Raw genomic sequence first — 15,893 nt, 5'->3', positions numbered from 1 at the left:
CCAAACATAAATGTGCCGACTATACACAATAAATACATACACATCCCTATTCTAATAAATGAATAGTTTTAATCTTCTTTTGCCAAGTGTCACTCTAATATAACTCCTCATTAATATTATGACATGTGTCATAGAGATATATTAGACATCTCATTTCAAAATTCAAATTTACATTTTCTAATTATATGTTAAATTTCAAGTTATAATAACTTTAAAATTTTGATATATCTCTTAATTAATAATTTTTTTAAATGAGTTATTTAAAATAATTAATTAATAATTATAAATTTTTATTATAAAAGTTTAACTAGTTTTATAACCGTGGTTCTCACGGGTTATAAACTAGTAATATTAATATAACGCTAACATATACCAAAGTCAATCTATTCTTGTATGTAGATGTATTATGGCATATATGTGTACGCAGCATACATATATCGTGATGATGCAATATTTTTTTATTTATATGTAATTATGTCATTATTCTATTATAGCAATATATACCAGTAGAGGTAGCAATAAACTGAATATTAACTGATGAATCACCTTATTTTGAATTACTCATAGTGAAATTTCTAAAAAAATCAAGGGTTATTAACCAAAGTAAGTATATTATAATAAGATTGTTACTAAAAGAAAGTGACCAAGTTTTTTGTGTTTTATATGATGTGTATTTTTTTTATTATTAATTTGTATAAAAAAAATCAAAAAAACTTTCTATTTATTTGAAATGGTTAGTTTGAAGTCTCTAATATCATTTTTTTCAATCAAACGTTACATTTTAAATTAGATTACCTATCTACTTCTCATTAACTACGTTTCTTTACAATTTTGTTAGGTTTGAGTAAAATACAAAACATTTGCTTGAAAATTAAAAAAAAAATTCATCTGATTTCGGGTTTGTTTTGAAATCTACTCTAATAAATAAAAATATTTTTTTTGTTAGATGTTATACTCTCATTCATTTTGTCACATATTATTTTATAGTTATTTTAAATTAAATTTTGTCTACATGTTATTTTATGGTTTTTTTTTCATTTTATTAAATTTCACATAATATTTAAATGTAATAATTGTAATATATATATATATATATATATATATATATATATATATATATATATATATATACACACACACACACACACTAGCCGTTTACCTGCGTCAAGCGTCGAGTGCGAATATTTTTTTCAGAAATTAGTCTAGAGACGATTAGTTCATTTGCACAAATAATTTACAACATATAAAGAATTATCAATAAAAGTAATGCTGGCATAAACGAAATCAGTAAAATGTAAAAATAAAAAGTTGGGATTCTTTAAAAATGCATATAGACACATGATCGATTCTACATTATTAATCGTGCAACATTTCTTTATACACCACATTTGATGTATAAACTTCACTGTCTTTGAATTGTTTGTAAGACTTCAATAATGCTTCTGTATTGACACGTGATATCAGTTTGGATAATGTCACATAAAGTTGGTCATGCGAGAAAACCGATTTTGGAAGCTAAATACTTACATTCAGAATCGTGTGTCGCCAAGGGCGGATGCAAGATTTCACAGTAGGTGTTGCACGGGAAAGTCAAGGTTTGGACAATAGTAGAAAAAAATAAAAATTTTGAAATATTTCGAAAATTTTTCCAGTGTGGTCGGAAAAGCCAAGGGTTGCTGGTGCCACCCTAGACCCCCCTAAATCCACCCCTATGTGTCGCTGAACTTTGTTGATTATCATCACGAAACATAATCAAATTGAAAATTATTTTCTTTTCAGCTTGAATAGGAACATATGATCTTCAAACTTATAAATGAATCATTGGCAAAAATATCTTCTTTTCAGCATGTTGACAAGCAGCTATTTCGATATCAATGACTTTGTGCTTAAAACTTTTACATATCAATTAGGTACCATTACACAATCTATTTGAGAATTAAAAAAAATCTACTTAAGTAAAATTCTAATTTTCCAAAATCATATTCTACCTATTTAATATTTATGATACAAAAATTATAAAATTAAGTCTAATTATGATGAGATGTTTTAAATATTGCAAATTATTTAAAAATTTGTATTAGAAATTTGAGATTACATTAAGAATCTCATTATACCGATTAAGCATGTATATGTTCATCCAGTTTTCATAAATTAATTTGTTTCTTTTTTAGATATCATTTTTCTCCCGTTTTATTTTCATTTTCGAAGATCTTCATTTCCGTGTAAAAGCAACTCTCCCAATTTAGGACCTCCTTCAGTGATCATACAGCGAACAGGATTCCATTGAAAATTCGTAACATGCATATATTTTAGATAGATACATATATATAGATATAGAAAATTAAACTAAAAATTCGAAGACTAAACTCAAATCTTTCTATTTTTGTGTTGGTTGGATCCACAATTAATCCTATGGATCCTTAGAATTGGGATATTATTTTAGATCCTGTATTTTCCCTGGATCGAGACAGACACATTAATAGAACACATGAACAAACTTTTTTTTTTACATCTTCCCACTTTTAAATAATTTCGCAAATTAGTAACAAGTTTGCAAATCAAAGGTATTTTACAAATTGTTCGTCAAAATAATTTGTTACAAAAATAGTTTTAATACAATACATCGTACAAAATAATAATTGTTTATAGTAAATATTAATAATAGTCTATTATGTTTTGGTTTCATTTTAGTCCGATCAGATCCAACCCAATACACATTAGTTTGAAAATATTATTAGAATATGTCAGAATTTTGGAGGAGAGTAACCAAAAATGTTTTGGCTATAAATGATCAAAATACATGACAATGATTACAAATTATAGCATTAACATGATGATTATAGGAGCAACCATTGTTCTTTGAAAATGAATAATCAAAAAAACCAAGAACAAAATAATGCAGCACCAATACACACCAGAAATTTGTCATAATACTCGCAAGAATAATTATCATATTAAGACTTAACAGATACATAACTATGTAACATTGAAAAAGGAGTAAAGCATAGGGAGTAGAGCAACATATATCATGACTCATAGGTTGCAACACCTCATAGCATAAATTCAATACATACCCAAATGAAGTAAACTATAAGAAGTGATGACAATCATTAAGATACTGTTTTATGAGCAATCCTTTAATCAGGGTAATAAAAAATGATTGATCCGACCAACATACACGTCCCAAGGTTGACCAGTTTCACTAAATGCATTAGGGAAATACCACCAACCAATATTGAAAATCCTTTCATGTTCTTTCCAAATACATAGAATGTTACCTACAGAAAGAAAAAGTAAATTAGGATAAATATATGAAAAAGTTAGTAGTCACAAGCAAAAAAATAATTTTTTATGCCTAAACATGTGCATAGTAATAACCGACACATTACTTAAATACATATATAATATAAATAAAAATATATAAATTACTTAAATAAAGTGATATAGATATAACATAAAGAAAAAATAATGAATACCGTATCATGCTTTTTTAAAACTAACTCCCTCTCCCCACCCTTTCTCCTATGATAACTGAGGTAGCAACTTCTTGAAAACCATTAAACCAAAGTTAATGCATTTCCATTACCATATAGCTGTAAAAACCTCAACTACTGCTCCATCACTTTTTTTTTTCGACTTAGCCCAAGAAAGATGAGGCGTATTTACTGCAAGCATAACAATTTTAGTGAGGTGCAACTACAATAGCAATAAAAAGAATTTCTTAGTGATCCAACAATTTAAAAGAAATAAAAATTATAACATGATATACCTGAAGACCTTAAAAGACAGTTCATAACTCTTTTCTAAGAAAAGTTAGTTCTTCGAAAAGTAACAGCACCTGCATATAACAAACATCTCCAAATGTCAGTGAAGTTTGAAACAAACTTTTAACGTGAAATTGTGCACATATATTTGAAACACTCTTTCTTATATTCTATGAAACAAAGTTTAATGAAAGGGAAAAAAAATGAACTCCCCAAACCTCCATTAGTGGTTTATGGCAAGCAATTGCATAGATAAACATGAACGACATCCTCAAAATTAAGATATTCAAATGGCATGGTCTAACCCATCAACAGTAGCCAAATGAAGAGAAACATATTACCAGAGGAACCAACAAAACCTGAAGCAAAAAAAAGATTCAAAGACCTGAAACACAAAAAAAACCAATACAAATTAGCAAAAGATGTCATACACATGAACCATACTGGGGTATATTTTTTTTCTTTGTGTTTGGCTGCAAAGAAAACACACAAAAATCTTAGAGAGCTTAAACAGGCATTGAATAGAATCCTAATAGGTCCCCATTCCAAAAAGTCATCTAAAAGTGTCCAATGATACTTGTTCGTGGTGAAACTCATTTCCCTCCAAATCCAAACAACTGGACTGTAAAACACACACATAGTTAAACAAATCCTATACACATAGTTTGAAATAAACATATGCCTACAAATCAAACCCAAATGTTCCAACTACTGTTGAGACCTCATGAATCAAAATTTTCAAAGAAAGCCTAAAGTTGCAATTTGAATCAAAAGAACTGGAATCGTTCAAATCTATACCCAATCAAAATAAAACCCGAAATCTAAAAAACTAAAAAGAAACTTGAAATAGACAACAAATCAGTCATATATAAAGATGAATTCAAGCTGTTAGGTTCATACAATAAAGATGAATACAAATTGGTGAACAAATCTTTTATTTTTTTTCCTTTGGAAGTTAGATTAAAAAAAGGGATTTGGGATTGATTCTGTAAAAGAACGATTAGGGATTCATTGGGGGTGATTTTAACCTCACGATGTCGAGGGCTACAGAGAGTGAGAGGTTGACTGAGCTTTTAAGGAAGGGGATGGGCAACAATGATGGATCAGTGTATATACAACTCGAGGTTTGGGGTCCAGAAAACCTCTAATTATTATCAATCGATTAAAATGAAACTCGTTAGAATACTTACCTCCTACTTTGAGACTGATTTCTTTTAATCCTTCTGGATCCATTGTTCGTGACATAGATTCCTCTTGCTTCTTGATAAATTGCTGAATACACATCAATCAGAAGTCTTTGTTTAGAGATAAACGCAGAGAAGGTCGAAGGTTGCCACAACCAAAACCCTAAATCAACGATTAAGAGATAAAATAAGAGAAATTTGATGGTTAAACTTTAACGTTCAGATGGGAGAGTATCAGGAAGAAGTGATCGGGTGGTGGTTGTTCGATGGTGGTGAATGTAGTGGTGTCTTCCATGGATGTTGTTGACGACATCGTAGGAGTGGAGGCGATGGTAGTGACCGGTGTTGGTAGTGTCGGCCCTCAACAACTGTTAAACCAAAAACACCAAATTTGTTGAGTGACATGGTTTTTGTTTTCTGGATTAAGAGAGAGTGAGATGGTGGGTTTTCTACGGTTGTCGTGACCGGTGTAGGTGGTCAAATAAAAGGCGAAGAAGATCAACACAGATAGAGGTGAGATAGGAGTGAAATAGAGAAGAGTAGATGCGGGGGGGGGGGGGGGGGGTTATAAATGGTGAAGAACATTAACAAAGTTATAAATGGTGAAGAACATTAACAAAGAATACCATTGCGGAAGAAAGGTCGGGTTAGATTGTTAGACTGGATAAGAATGTACCGAGTAAATAGCCATCGTTTAAAACTTATGTTGACCGCATGGCATAAAGTTATTGAATATGTACCTCTTAAAATTTATCCTTTAACTAAATTTGCATTATATATATATATATATATATATATATATATATATATATATATATATATATATATATATATATATATATATATATAGTACACAGGTCTATGTTAACCGCATAGCATAAAGTTATTGAATATGTACCTCTTAAAATTCATCATTTAACTAAATTTGCATATTATATATATATATATATATATATATATATATATATATATATATATATATAACCGTTTAGTACACAGGTCTCACAATTATTTATGGATTATGTATCTTTCTTTTTTCGTCCGAATGTAATCCGAAAAGTTCTGGAATCCAGAATGACCTTGAATATTTTTTCTTCATCAAAATAAGTAGTATTTTAATGTGACAAAAAATTTGGTCATTTTTATTACGGACATTGTTACTAATGGTTAGTTTAGTTAAAAACCCAAAAATAAAATTTGTTTATGATTTTTGATTTCGTTTTTATAATGCCATAACTAGTCAAACCATTTTTATACCTCTATATGTCATGCAAGGTTTTAGACCGGAGGGTATGTGTGGAAAGTTTTCCTCATTTTTTTGTGGGTCACATTTCACTTTTCTTTCCATCACCTAAACCCAAGGAATGGGTGGGAAGTTTCCCTCACTATTTTGTTTTTTTTAAATAAAATTAATTCTTTTTTATGATTTATAAATTTTAAATTAATAATAAACATAAAATTAAATTAAAAATAAACATTAATTAAAATAAAAATTACATTAAACCTAATATTTAAATAAGTAGAAAATTAAAAAAAAAACGCAAACAAAAAATCAAACAAACCACAACATAGAATCCTAATTTTAAAAAAATCAAAATACGTCACTCGGAATCATCGTCCTTGTCATCAACATCATCGTCTTCATCATTCTCCCGAACGTCACTCTCATCATCGAAATCTTCGCTCTCGACGAACATATCAGAATCCTCGTCTGATTCGTCAAACAAATCATCGTGAGAAAACTCTATCGGCGGCTGAATATGAGCCCTATAAATGTGCTCCACCAAATTAGCAGGAAGTGCGTGATGAATATCGTGATTGTGTACTTCTCTTCTATTCGCCCTATACTTTTGTGTACCAATGGCTACTCCTTCGACATTAGGCAAAACTTCATTTTCGTTGTACCGACATATTGTTCTTTCTTCGTCTTCAAGAATCATATTATGCAACATGATACATGCATACATTACGTGTTGTAACCTTTTCACTTCATATGACCTTGCCTCGACTGCTAGTATTTGCCAACGTCTCTTAAGTACACCAAATGTTCGCTCCTTATCCTTCCTAGCTGACTCTTGCGCCTCTTTAAACTTTTTCCTTTTCGGGTCGTTAGGACATGTAAACAATTTCACAAAAACAGACAAGGGAGGATATATACCGTCGGTAAGATAGTATTCACGCTTATATGCTACCTCATTTGCTTGAAAAGGTACATCGTGCGACTTTCCAAGGTAGATATCGTTGAATACCGACGACTAGTCTAGCACATTGATGTCATTGTTTACACCAGATGGACCAAAGAATGCATGCCATATCTAAAGATCATGTGATATGATAGCCTCTAGAACGATCTTCGGATCTTTGTGGTCGCCTCTCATATACTGACCACGCCATGTGTTAGGGCATAATGACCAACCACAATGCATGCAATCGATACTACCAAGCATTCCAGGGAATCCATGATTGCCTTCATGCACCATATACAATTGGTGGATATCGTTCATAGTTGGTTTGCATAAATGTCGTTGCCCATAAACCAAATAGATCGCTTTGCAGAACTTTTACACACACTCTCGCACGGTACGCTCTGACATCCTAAAATACTCGTCCCATCTGTCTGCGCTCATGTCGTATGCTAACTGACTAATTGCAGCCGTGCATTTTTGAATTGGAGAGAAACCTTTTATCCGTCTAGCATCCATTTTCCATTGGAAATATGGAAAGCGGCCTTCCAAATCGCCAACAATACGTATGAATAGTTCATCCCTCATCCGGAACAGACGTCGAAACTTTACAGCGTAGATGGCGTCATCTGCAAAGTAATCTTCTATAAAACGATCGTATCCGGCTTCGCGATTTCTACGTAACCGCGGCTTTCTTGGTTTAGATCGTGCACGTGATGTTTCGCCTAGTCGGTTTTGAAAGTATGCAACCGTTTTCGCCATGACGGAACCGATAAACTTAGCATCCTCTAGAGTCGTCGAATCAGATGATGACATTTTGATTAATATTTTTTGGAGAGAAGAAGAAGGTATGGGTTAAAAAAATGGTTGGATATGATAGCGTCCGACCCCCACCCTCCTCCCCACACCAGCGGTGCGGTGTTCCGCACTGCGGGACTCTTCCCGCAGCCTTCCCCGCATATGATAGCGTCCAACCTTATATGTATGGAAGGTCACACTAATCATTGAAATCAAAATCAGGTGTTTATGGTCTAATTTGACCTAATGAAAACTTTATTTCACGACCAAATGGGTATATATAAATCCGGTGATTAATTATTTTATTAACCAATATTAACATAAAGAATACTTAGTTATGTATTTATGTACGTTGAACTATATCAAGCAGATCTATTATACATTAAAGGATGTCATGTAAAAATATAATTTATTTAAATCCTTTGTATCACATCATTTGATTTAATGAATTACATTCTTATAGGTTTAATATGGTGTCAGCAACTTATTACATCTCATGACTCGACAGAGGATTGAATATTTTCTTGCACAATATTTGAGGTGAAAAATGAATCTGAGATGCCTGAACCTCCAAACTCTGGCTTGATTGTGGGAAGTTTTCCGGCCATAGATATGCTAATGGAGGGAGATGGTTATAGGGAAGTTAGGGAAAGGTTGAGCAGCACGGAGAGGAGGCCGTGTGAGATTCTAGAGATTGGTCAAGAGAAATCATAAATAGAGACTTCAAAGAGTTAAGATTGAAAGTTGAATATATCAGACAACTATTTGATTGTCCTCCATCCACGGATATAATGTATATGTGTGGATATTGTTGTAACGAGAGAAAGAGTTTCTAAAATTTCATATCTTCTTATTCAAAACATCTTCAATTCAGTTATATACAAGAGGAAACAAGAAGTAACTAAAATAACTAACTAGTAATGTGAAATTACTAAACTACCCCTGATGCCAACAAACTATAGCAAACTGAAATAATGGTTAAATTATAATTTAGCTAACACCCCCTCAAGCTAGAGGGCATTAAAAAGCACCAAGCTTGGAAACTGCATCATCCAGGAAGATGTTCCGTGAAGATGTTGGCTTTTTTATTAATATTAGATACATGTGAGATTAATAAGACCAGCTTGTACTTGTTCTCGCACAAAATGGCGATCTAGTTCTATGTGCTTCGTCATTGTAATGTACCAAAAATAAGACCCAAAAATTTCATTTTAAAATTAATAAAACGGTAATACGAAACAATGGCATACAACCAAGATGGATCAAAGTGTATCACTACATCATAAAATATCAAATTAATTCAAAAAATGCAGAATGAGATGGTGTGTGCTCTGCACTAATCACATACTCTTCCATTTTGAACCAAAAGTATCTGAAACATAAACTGAAAACCGTAAGCACAAAGCTTGGTGAGTTCCCCAAAATACCACATACCATACAAATAAACACATAGTGGACCCCGCTCGTCATCGGGCCCCGCCCGGCATCGAGACCCGCTCGGTATACCGATCCGTCAGTCATCAGGCCCCGCCCGGTAAATATATAATCATACAAACACATGCGATAATCACAAAGACAATAGCATACAATACAGTCATCGAGCCCCGCCCAGCATCGGGCCTTTCCCGGTAAGCATTCCATCACATAGCACATGCAAGAGTCATGCAGATACCTAGCATCCTAACATAATAAACCATGGGCCGGTATTGGTGCCTTCGACCCGCTAAACACAGTGAGGAAACTCACCTCAAGCTACTGAGTCTCTCAGATAAATCTTTGTCTGCTAGTCCGATAAATCCCCGCGCTATCAACATAAAATAACATCCAATTAATAATAGGATTCTGACCCATAAATAAGAGTCAAAACTAGGGTAAAAGACCATTTTACCCTTTACCTTTACCTAACTTGGCCCAAGTCCAAGGCCCAAACGAACTACTCAAAAAGGCCTAATTTCAAAAAATGGTCACCTAAAGCCCAATTATGGCCCAATCTTCCAAATTGGGCCCAAATCCCTTCGTGGGCCTTCAACCAAACAAACCCAATATAATAGCACCAACCCAAAAATAGAAATTTGATTCCCACTCCCTCTTACTAAGACTATAGAATGTTCTTGTGAATTATGACCAATATTGGGTATATAAGTAGTCATTTCAAATCCAGAGGTTAATCGTACTCTAGCAACTTTTACGACAAAGTTTAGTTTTTTGGGGTGACAAGACCCTAATCTCCTAAGGTCCAAACATGGGCCCAAAACCGAGAAGCCCAAAATCCAAAGCCCGCCAGCTGAGTGCGCGGAGGGTACTCAGCTTGTACGCTTAGCGTACACCTTCTGGGGCTAGTACGCGCAACGTACCAGCTTGGTATGCCCAGTGTACTATCCAGTTGACCACCCCCACTTTATTAAGCACTTAATATATTGAGACTTCAAGCCAAACTCTCATATCTGATTCTATAAGACCACTTATCACGTAAAGTTGGCAACTTTACACACATGCATGGCTTAATGGGGCTCAAGAGCTCAAAAAGAGCTTAACAAAGGTGTTAACACATGCATGGTCCAAGATACACCATAAAGCTTGCATTTTTATGAACAAGGGGACCAAAAGAAGCCTAGATCTAACACCAATACTTCTGGAGTGAGTCAAGAAGCTCATCAATCACTCCAAGGACTCAAAAAGCATAAAATAACAACATAACTAGATCTAGCATCATGGATCATCAAGATGTGAGCTTTTTACCTGAAAAAGCTTGCAAATGATGAGCTAACCCTGGATCTTTAAGCTCAAGACTCCTCTCTAAGTTGTCATCTTCTTCTTCTCCTTCACAAACCACCAACAAACACTCTTTAAGGCTCAAAACTCAGAAAGACACATTAGGGTTTCGATTTCTATACAAAGGAAGGTGGAGGCTGGCTAAACATGGCCAAATAAGGCTATCATAAGGTTTAAATAGGGTGCAAACAATAAAAAATAGGGTTTCATTTAAGCTCGCGTACGCCATACGTACTCCACATACGCCCAACGTATGTGGATTGAATCTGCGATCACAACATCAGGCTAGTATGCTAAGTGTACCACCTAGTACGCCATGCGTACTAGCTTAAGGACCAAAATGCAAAGTTTTTAGATGAAAGGGTTAAATGCAAAACTTACCAACTCGAGTGTTATAGTCATCTCAAGGAAAACATGATTAGAAGCAATATAAATGGATTGCATATTGTCACATTTCAAAGGAACAAGAGTAATATTAGGCACATTCAGTTCTCCAAACAATCTACTCAACCATGCTAACTCAATACAAAACTTTCTTATTGATCGATATTCAACCTCTGTAGAAGAAAGAGAGACAGAAACTTCCTTCTTTGACTTTAGGAGTTCCATTAAAACTAATATAATATCCATTAACTAATCTTCTTGTAAGTAGACAAGATGCCCAATCTGAATCACAATATGCATGAATCAAGTTTAAATGGTGATGTATTATTAAAATATAAAGGTTGATGAGTATTTCCTTTTAGATAGTGTAAAACATGTAATGATGCCTTGTAATGAGCATTAAATGGAGTCTTGTTGAATTGACTTAAGTATTGAACTGAGAATGAAAGATTAGGCCTAGTGTGAAGCAGAAAATTAAGCTTGCCAATGAGTTTTCTATACACAGTTGCATCAGGTAAAGGATCCTCCATGTCTTGAAGAAGTTTTAGTTGAGAAGGAAAAGGAGCGGTTGTAATTGATGATGAATTATGAACATCATAAGATTGTAACAATTCTTTGATGTATTTACTTTGATGAACTACCATTCCTCTTAGAATCCTATTAAACACAATACCCAAAATGAAATTAAGTAATCCCAAGTCTTTGATTTGAAATTTATCATGTAAAAAATTCTTCAAGTTGGTAACTTCATCAACATTATTTCCAATGACTAACACATCATCCACATAGAGGGATACAATGGTTATGAAGGTGCTAGTCTTTTTTAGAAATAAGGAATGGTCATTATGGGAATGAGAGTATCCTTGATGATGTAAATCAATGGATAACTTGGAGTACCATTGTCTAGATGCCTCTTTTAAGATATAAAGATACTTGTTGAGCTTACAAACAAAGCTTGAGATGATGTTGGATGACCTGGTGGAAGTCTCATGTACATCTTCATGTATTCTACATGTAAGAATGTGTTATTGACATTGAATTGATGTATATCCCAGTGATTTTCAACTGCAATTGCAATGATACTTTGAATGGTGGTAAATTTAATTGTTGGTGAGAATGTCTCGTGGTATTCAATACCTTTTTTCTGAGTACATCCCTTGGTCACAAGATAGGCTTTATATCGTTCTATTGAAGCATCAACTTTATATTTTAATTTATATACCCAACAAAATGAAATAGTTCTTTTTACTTTTGATAACTTTAAAAGATCCCACATGTGATTTGCATTTAAAGCATTTAATTTATATCCAATGGCAAGATCCCACTCTGGAATTCATGTAGCCTGATAATAGAAGACAGGTTCAATAGTAGAGTGAAACACATTAAATATTGAAGACGCTTAAGCATATAAACTATCCCAAGATTGATCTATAAACACTTTACTAATACACACGTTGGTTATATAATTACATAAATAAAAATTCTCTATTGTTTCAACATTGTTTCACTAATATCTTTGTAAACAAGTTGATGGAACATGATTGTGTGTAGATCTTCTCAAATGCACTGGAGGTTGAGAAGATGAAGATATTGAAGAAGTGTTTTGATAGTTAGGGTATTGTTGTCATTATGTTGTATAGCAACTTCTGGGATAGTAATTTTGGTATAAATTGAAAAAAAGGGGGAACGGTATCATAATGATATTGTCATCTCAAAAGGGGGATACGGTGAAATCAGTAGATGCTGCGGACTTAACTGGATTAAGCCTTGGTATGGAAACTTACTAAGTGATAACTTTCAAATTCAGAGAAAACCCTGGAATTAATAAAAATGAGCAATCCTGAGCCAAATCACGTTTTCCAAAAACAAACAAAGCTTTCAGAAAGCAAAAATAAAAAATGGATAGGTGTAAAGACTCGATGGAAGCAATTCTAACGACAATTTAACTTTAACCATTTGAAAAATCCCATATTGTTGGTTGATAGAGAATCAAAGTGGATTTTCCAATAAATTACGAAATGTTATAGCCTTTCCTTTCCGTAGGATTTTTCTTACTATACCGGATGTTCCATGTAACATCCCGGAATAGCAAGGGTAAAGTTGAAGGGCTAAAAGAGTAAAATGGGAAGGAGCGACTCGGCGAGTCCACGAGTGGACTCAACAAGTAGGGTCGCGACTCTAGTCGCGTGTTAAATGACCAACTCGGCGAGTAGCATGGGTGGACTCGGAGAGTTGGTGCTGAGTGGAGAAAACCCTAAATCCGGAGGTTGAGCCCTATATAAAGAACACTATGTCTCCTCCCCAGCCTCCTTATCACCCCTTGAGTTCCAGAAGCCCTGATTTCGTGAGAAAACACCATTGTTGAGTGAATTAGAGCTTGGAGAAGGGTATTTGGTGCTTTAAGCTTGAAGATTGGAGGCTTGTATCAGGAAGCTTGGGGGAAACAGCAATCTACAGTTGGTTGGGCTCATTCCAAGGGTAAGGAACCATTTCCTTAAGCTATTTTATTCATGGGTTCATGTGTGGTGGTTGGTATGGCATCTAAAGTGAGATAGAAGCTTGGATCTGAGGATGCTACTTCAGATCTGAGCTTGTGATGGTCCTATATGTCATAAAGTCCCTGTTGATGAGTGTTTGAAGGAGCTATTTTGTCCCAAACCCTAGCCCTAGAGTGCAAAGTGCCTAGATCTCCTTGGATTCACGTAAAGTTTGCCACTTTACATGATGGATGGCCTTAGGAATGGTAGATCTATGGTTTGGATCATCTGCATGGCTTGGAAAGCCTCTGTATGGATTCAGACCCGGTGGTACTCGGCGAGTCACATGGGTGGACTCGGCGAGTTGCTTGAAGATAGGCTGAGACTCGACGAGTTGGAAGAACAACTCGGCGAGTAGCTTGAAGATAGCCTTAGACTCGACGAGTCTGTTCTTGGACTCGGCGAGTCTTGTCGAAGAGTCCCAATCTTTTCTGGTTGAGCCATGAATCGGTGAGTCAAGGGGATGACTCGGTGAGTTGTGTGTGAGTGGACTCATAGTTGTTGAACTCGGCGAGTCTCGGGGTGGCTCGACGAGTTGAGTCGCGGTTTGGGGAAATTCTGAGCATGGGGACTCGGCGAGTCATCGGGTTGACTCGGCGAGTAGAGTCAGTCAGGGGTTGACTTTGACCAAGGGTTGACCAGTGGTTTCCAGGGGCATTTTGGTAATTGTTGGATATTGTTTTGAGTTCAGTGCTTTGGTGGTTGTCCAGTGGTAGAGATCGTATCAGTGATCGGAGCGGCTTGGGTTATCTGTTCAGTCGGCAGTTTCGAGGTGAGTTATCCTCACTATATCAACAGGGTCTAAGGCACCAAGGCCGGCCCTTATCGGATTGAGATCCGGGTATTTGTTGTTATGTTATTGCTTTGATATGTTTGCATCCTGGTAGCTAGGATGGTATATGTTAGAGACCTGGTTGAGATAGGTATCCCGAGATGTAGGGTGATGCTATGCTAGTGACCGGTTAGGTCGGTATCCTGGTTAGGATGATGATATATTGGTTGAAATTTTTGGTCGTTACATTCCAACATTATAAACTAAAATGTTACTCTTGCCCCCGTCAGGATAAATATAGCCCCTTTCCCCTATTTCCGCTTACATATATAGGATATTTAAAGAAGTGAATGTACTTCTTAGTAGCGGGGTCCGGGGAAAAAATAGGAAACGTGATTTCACTATAATTCTAACCAGGAACAGGGCATACGACAAGAATATTTTTTTGATTGGGGCGATAGCTCTGAAAAGACAGATTGTCCATCTTTTTCTTTTATCTTGGGGGATATACGATCGAGAGGGGCTAGTTCTTAGCTCCAGAATATTTAGACAATAAAAAGAAAAAGAAGGAAAAAATTGAGATAGTTATGAATTCCATTGAATTTCCCTTATTTGATCAAACAACCCAAAATTCAGTTATTTCAACTACACTAAATGGTCTTTCAAATTGGTCAAGACTCTCTAGTTTATGGTCGCTTCTCTATGGTATCAGTTGTTTCTTCAATGAATTTCGGTGACAATAGTCTTTCAGTTTTTGTGATAAAACAATTTGCATCCATAAAATATTCAAATTTAAATATTTAACAATGATATTTTTATTGTTCGATCTATTTAGCTTATTTGCTTTAAGTCATTCACATTTCTATTCGAAAAGAAATAGTGATCCTTATTTCTTATGATAATCAAATGTTGGCTTTACTGTAAAAGTAAAACTTAACTTAAATAATTATGTCGAAGTAGGAAACTTTTTCAATTATCAAGATTTGTAATGATTCCTTATGGGTTGAATCTTTGAGAAGTTGGAATAGTCTATCTTATAGAATCACTTGAACAATGTCAAATAGAATTTACAATTTTTAGCCATACAACATTGCCTTAGGTTAAACTAAAAAAATACTATTTAGAAAACTAGTCAATGGTGGCACTCTATGGATTCACATGTATAAGTGGCAGGTAAAGTTGCAAAAATAAGAGCTTGAATATCACTTGTAAATAATCTAAGGAACATGACAGGGATAGGAACCATTGAAAGTACTAAAGAAACAAGAACAACAACTACTAATTTGTCGGCTAATGTATTTATGAAAAGTCACAAACTAAGTGATGAGTTAAGAAACTCTTTGATCGTTTAGATCTTTAAACAGGTTAATCACAAAGGCATAAACAGAAATATCAAACACAAGAGTGAATCAAAATATGTCGAATGTTTCAATAGATTCAAGCCTCAGCAGAGCTCGACAAAGAACTTCCGCTGTAGAGGCTACTAGGGTTACAAACGA

The 15,893-nt window shown here is 34.6% G+C and overlaps 1 protein-coding gene and 1 long non-coding RNA gene across 6 annotated transcripts; both read right to left on the bottom strand.

Annotated features, from left to right (window-relative positions):
- Positions 1 to 2,921: 2,921 nt before the first annotated feature.
- On the bottom strand, positions 2,922 to 5,646 carry LOC145068536 (uncharacterized). 5 transcript variants are annotated; one of them, XR_013688996.1, is made up of 4 exons: positions 4,196 to 5,646; positions 3,770 to 4,123; positions 3,477 to 3,665; positions 2,922 to 3,278 (listed from the first exon to the last, which is right to left on the bottom strand). It is a non-coding gene; the product is annotated as an uncharacterized LOC145068536 (long non-coding RNA). The 5 variants fall into 5 exon arrangements; XR_013688995.1 differs by having other exon boundaries at positions 3,770 to 4,237; positions 4,955 to 5,643; XR_013688993.1 differs by having other exon boundaries at positions 3,770 to 4,149; positions 4,955 to 5,636.
- A 1,617-nt stretch (positions 5,647 to 7,263) lies between these two features.
- LOC145066642 (uncharacterized) lies at positions 7,264 to 7,947 on the bottom strand. The gene is made up of 2 exons (XM_079013927.1): positions 7,533 to 7,947; positions 7,264 to 7,415 (listed from the first exon to the last, which is right to left on the bottom strand). The coding sequence occupies exons 1-2, from the start codon at positions 7,945 to 7,947 to the stop codon at positions 7,264 to 7,266; spliced, it is 567 nt and encodes a 188-aa protein (XP_078870053.1).
- Between the last annotated feature and the right edge of the window lie 7,946 nt (positions 7,948 to 15,893).

This window comes from Lactuca serriola, chromosome 8 (genome assembly GCF_051521515.1).
Source record: "Lactuca serriola cultivar US96UC23 chromosome 8, Lser_US96UC23_V15, whole genome shotgun sequence".
Taxonomy (NCBI): domain Eukaryota; kingdom Viridiplantae; phylum Streptophyta; class Magnoliopsida; order Asterales; family Asteraceae; genus Lactuca; species Lactuca serriola.
This window is presented reverse-complemented; position numbering and strand designations above follow the sequence as displayed.

What these genes read in the sequence shown, in the direction of transcription:
- LOC145066642 (XM_079013927.1), bottom strand. Translation starts at nt 7,947, where the DNA reads ATGTCATCATCTGATTCGACGACTCTAGAGGATGCTAAGTTTATCGGT. An exon ending in GTATTTTAGGATGTCAGAGC is followed by an intron (nt 7,416 to 7,532) that starts GTACCGTGCGAG and finishes TGGTGCATGAAG; the next exon opens with GCAATCATGGATTCCCTGGA.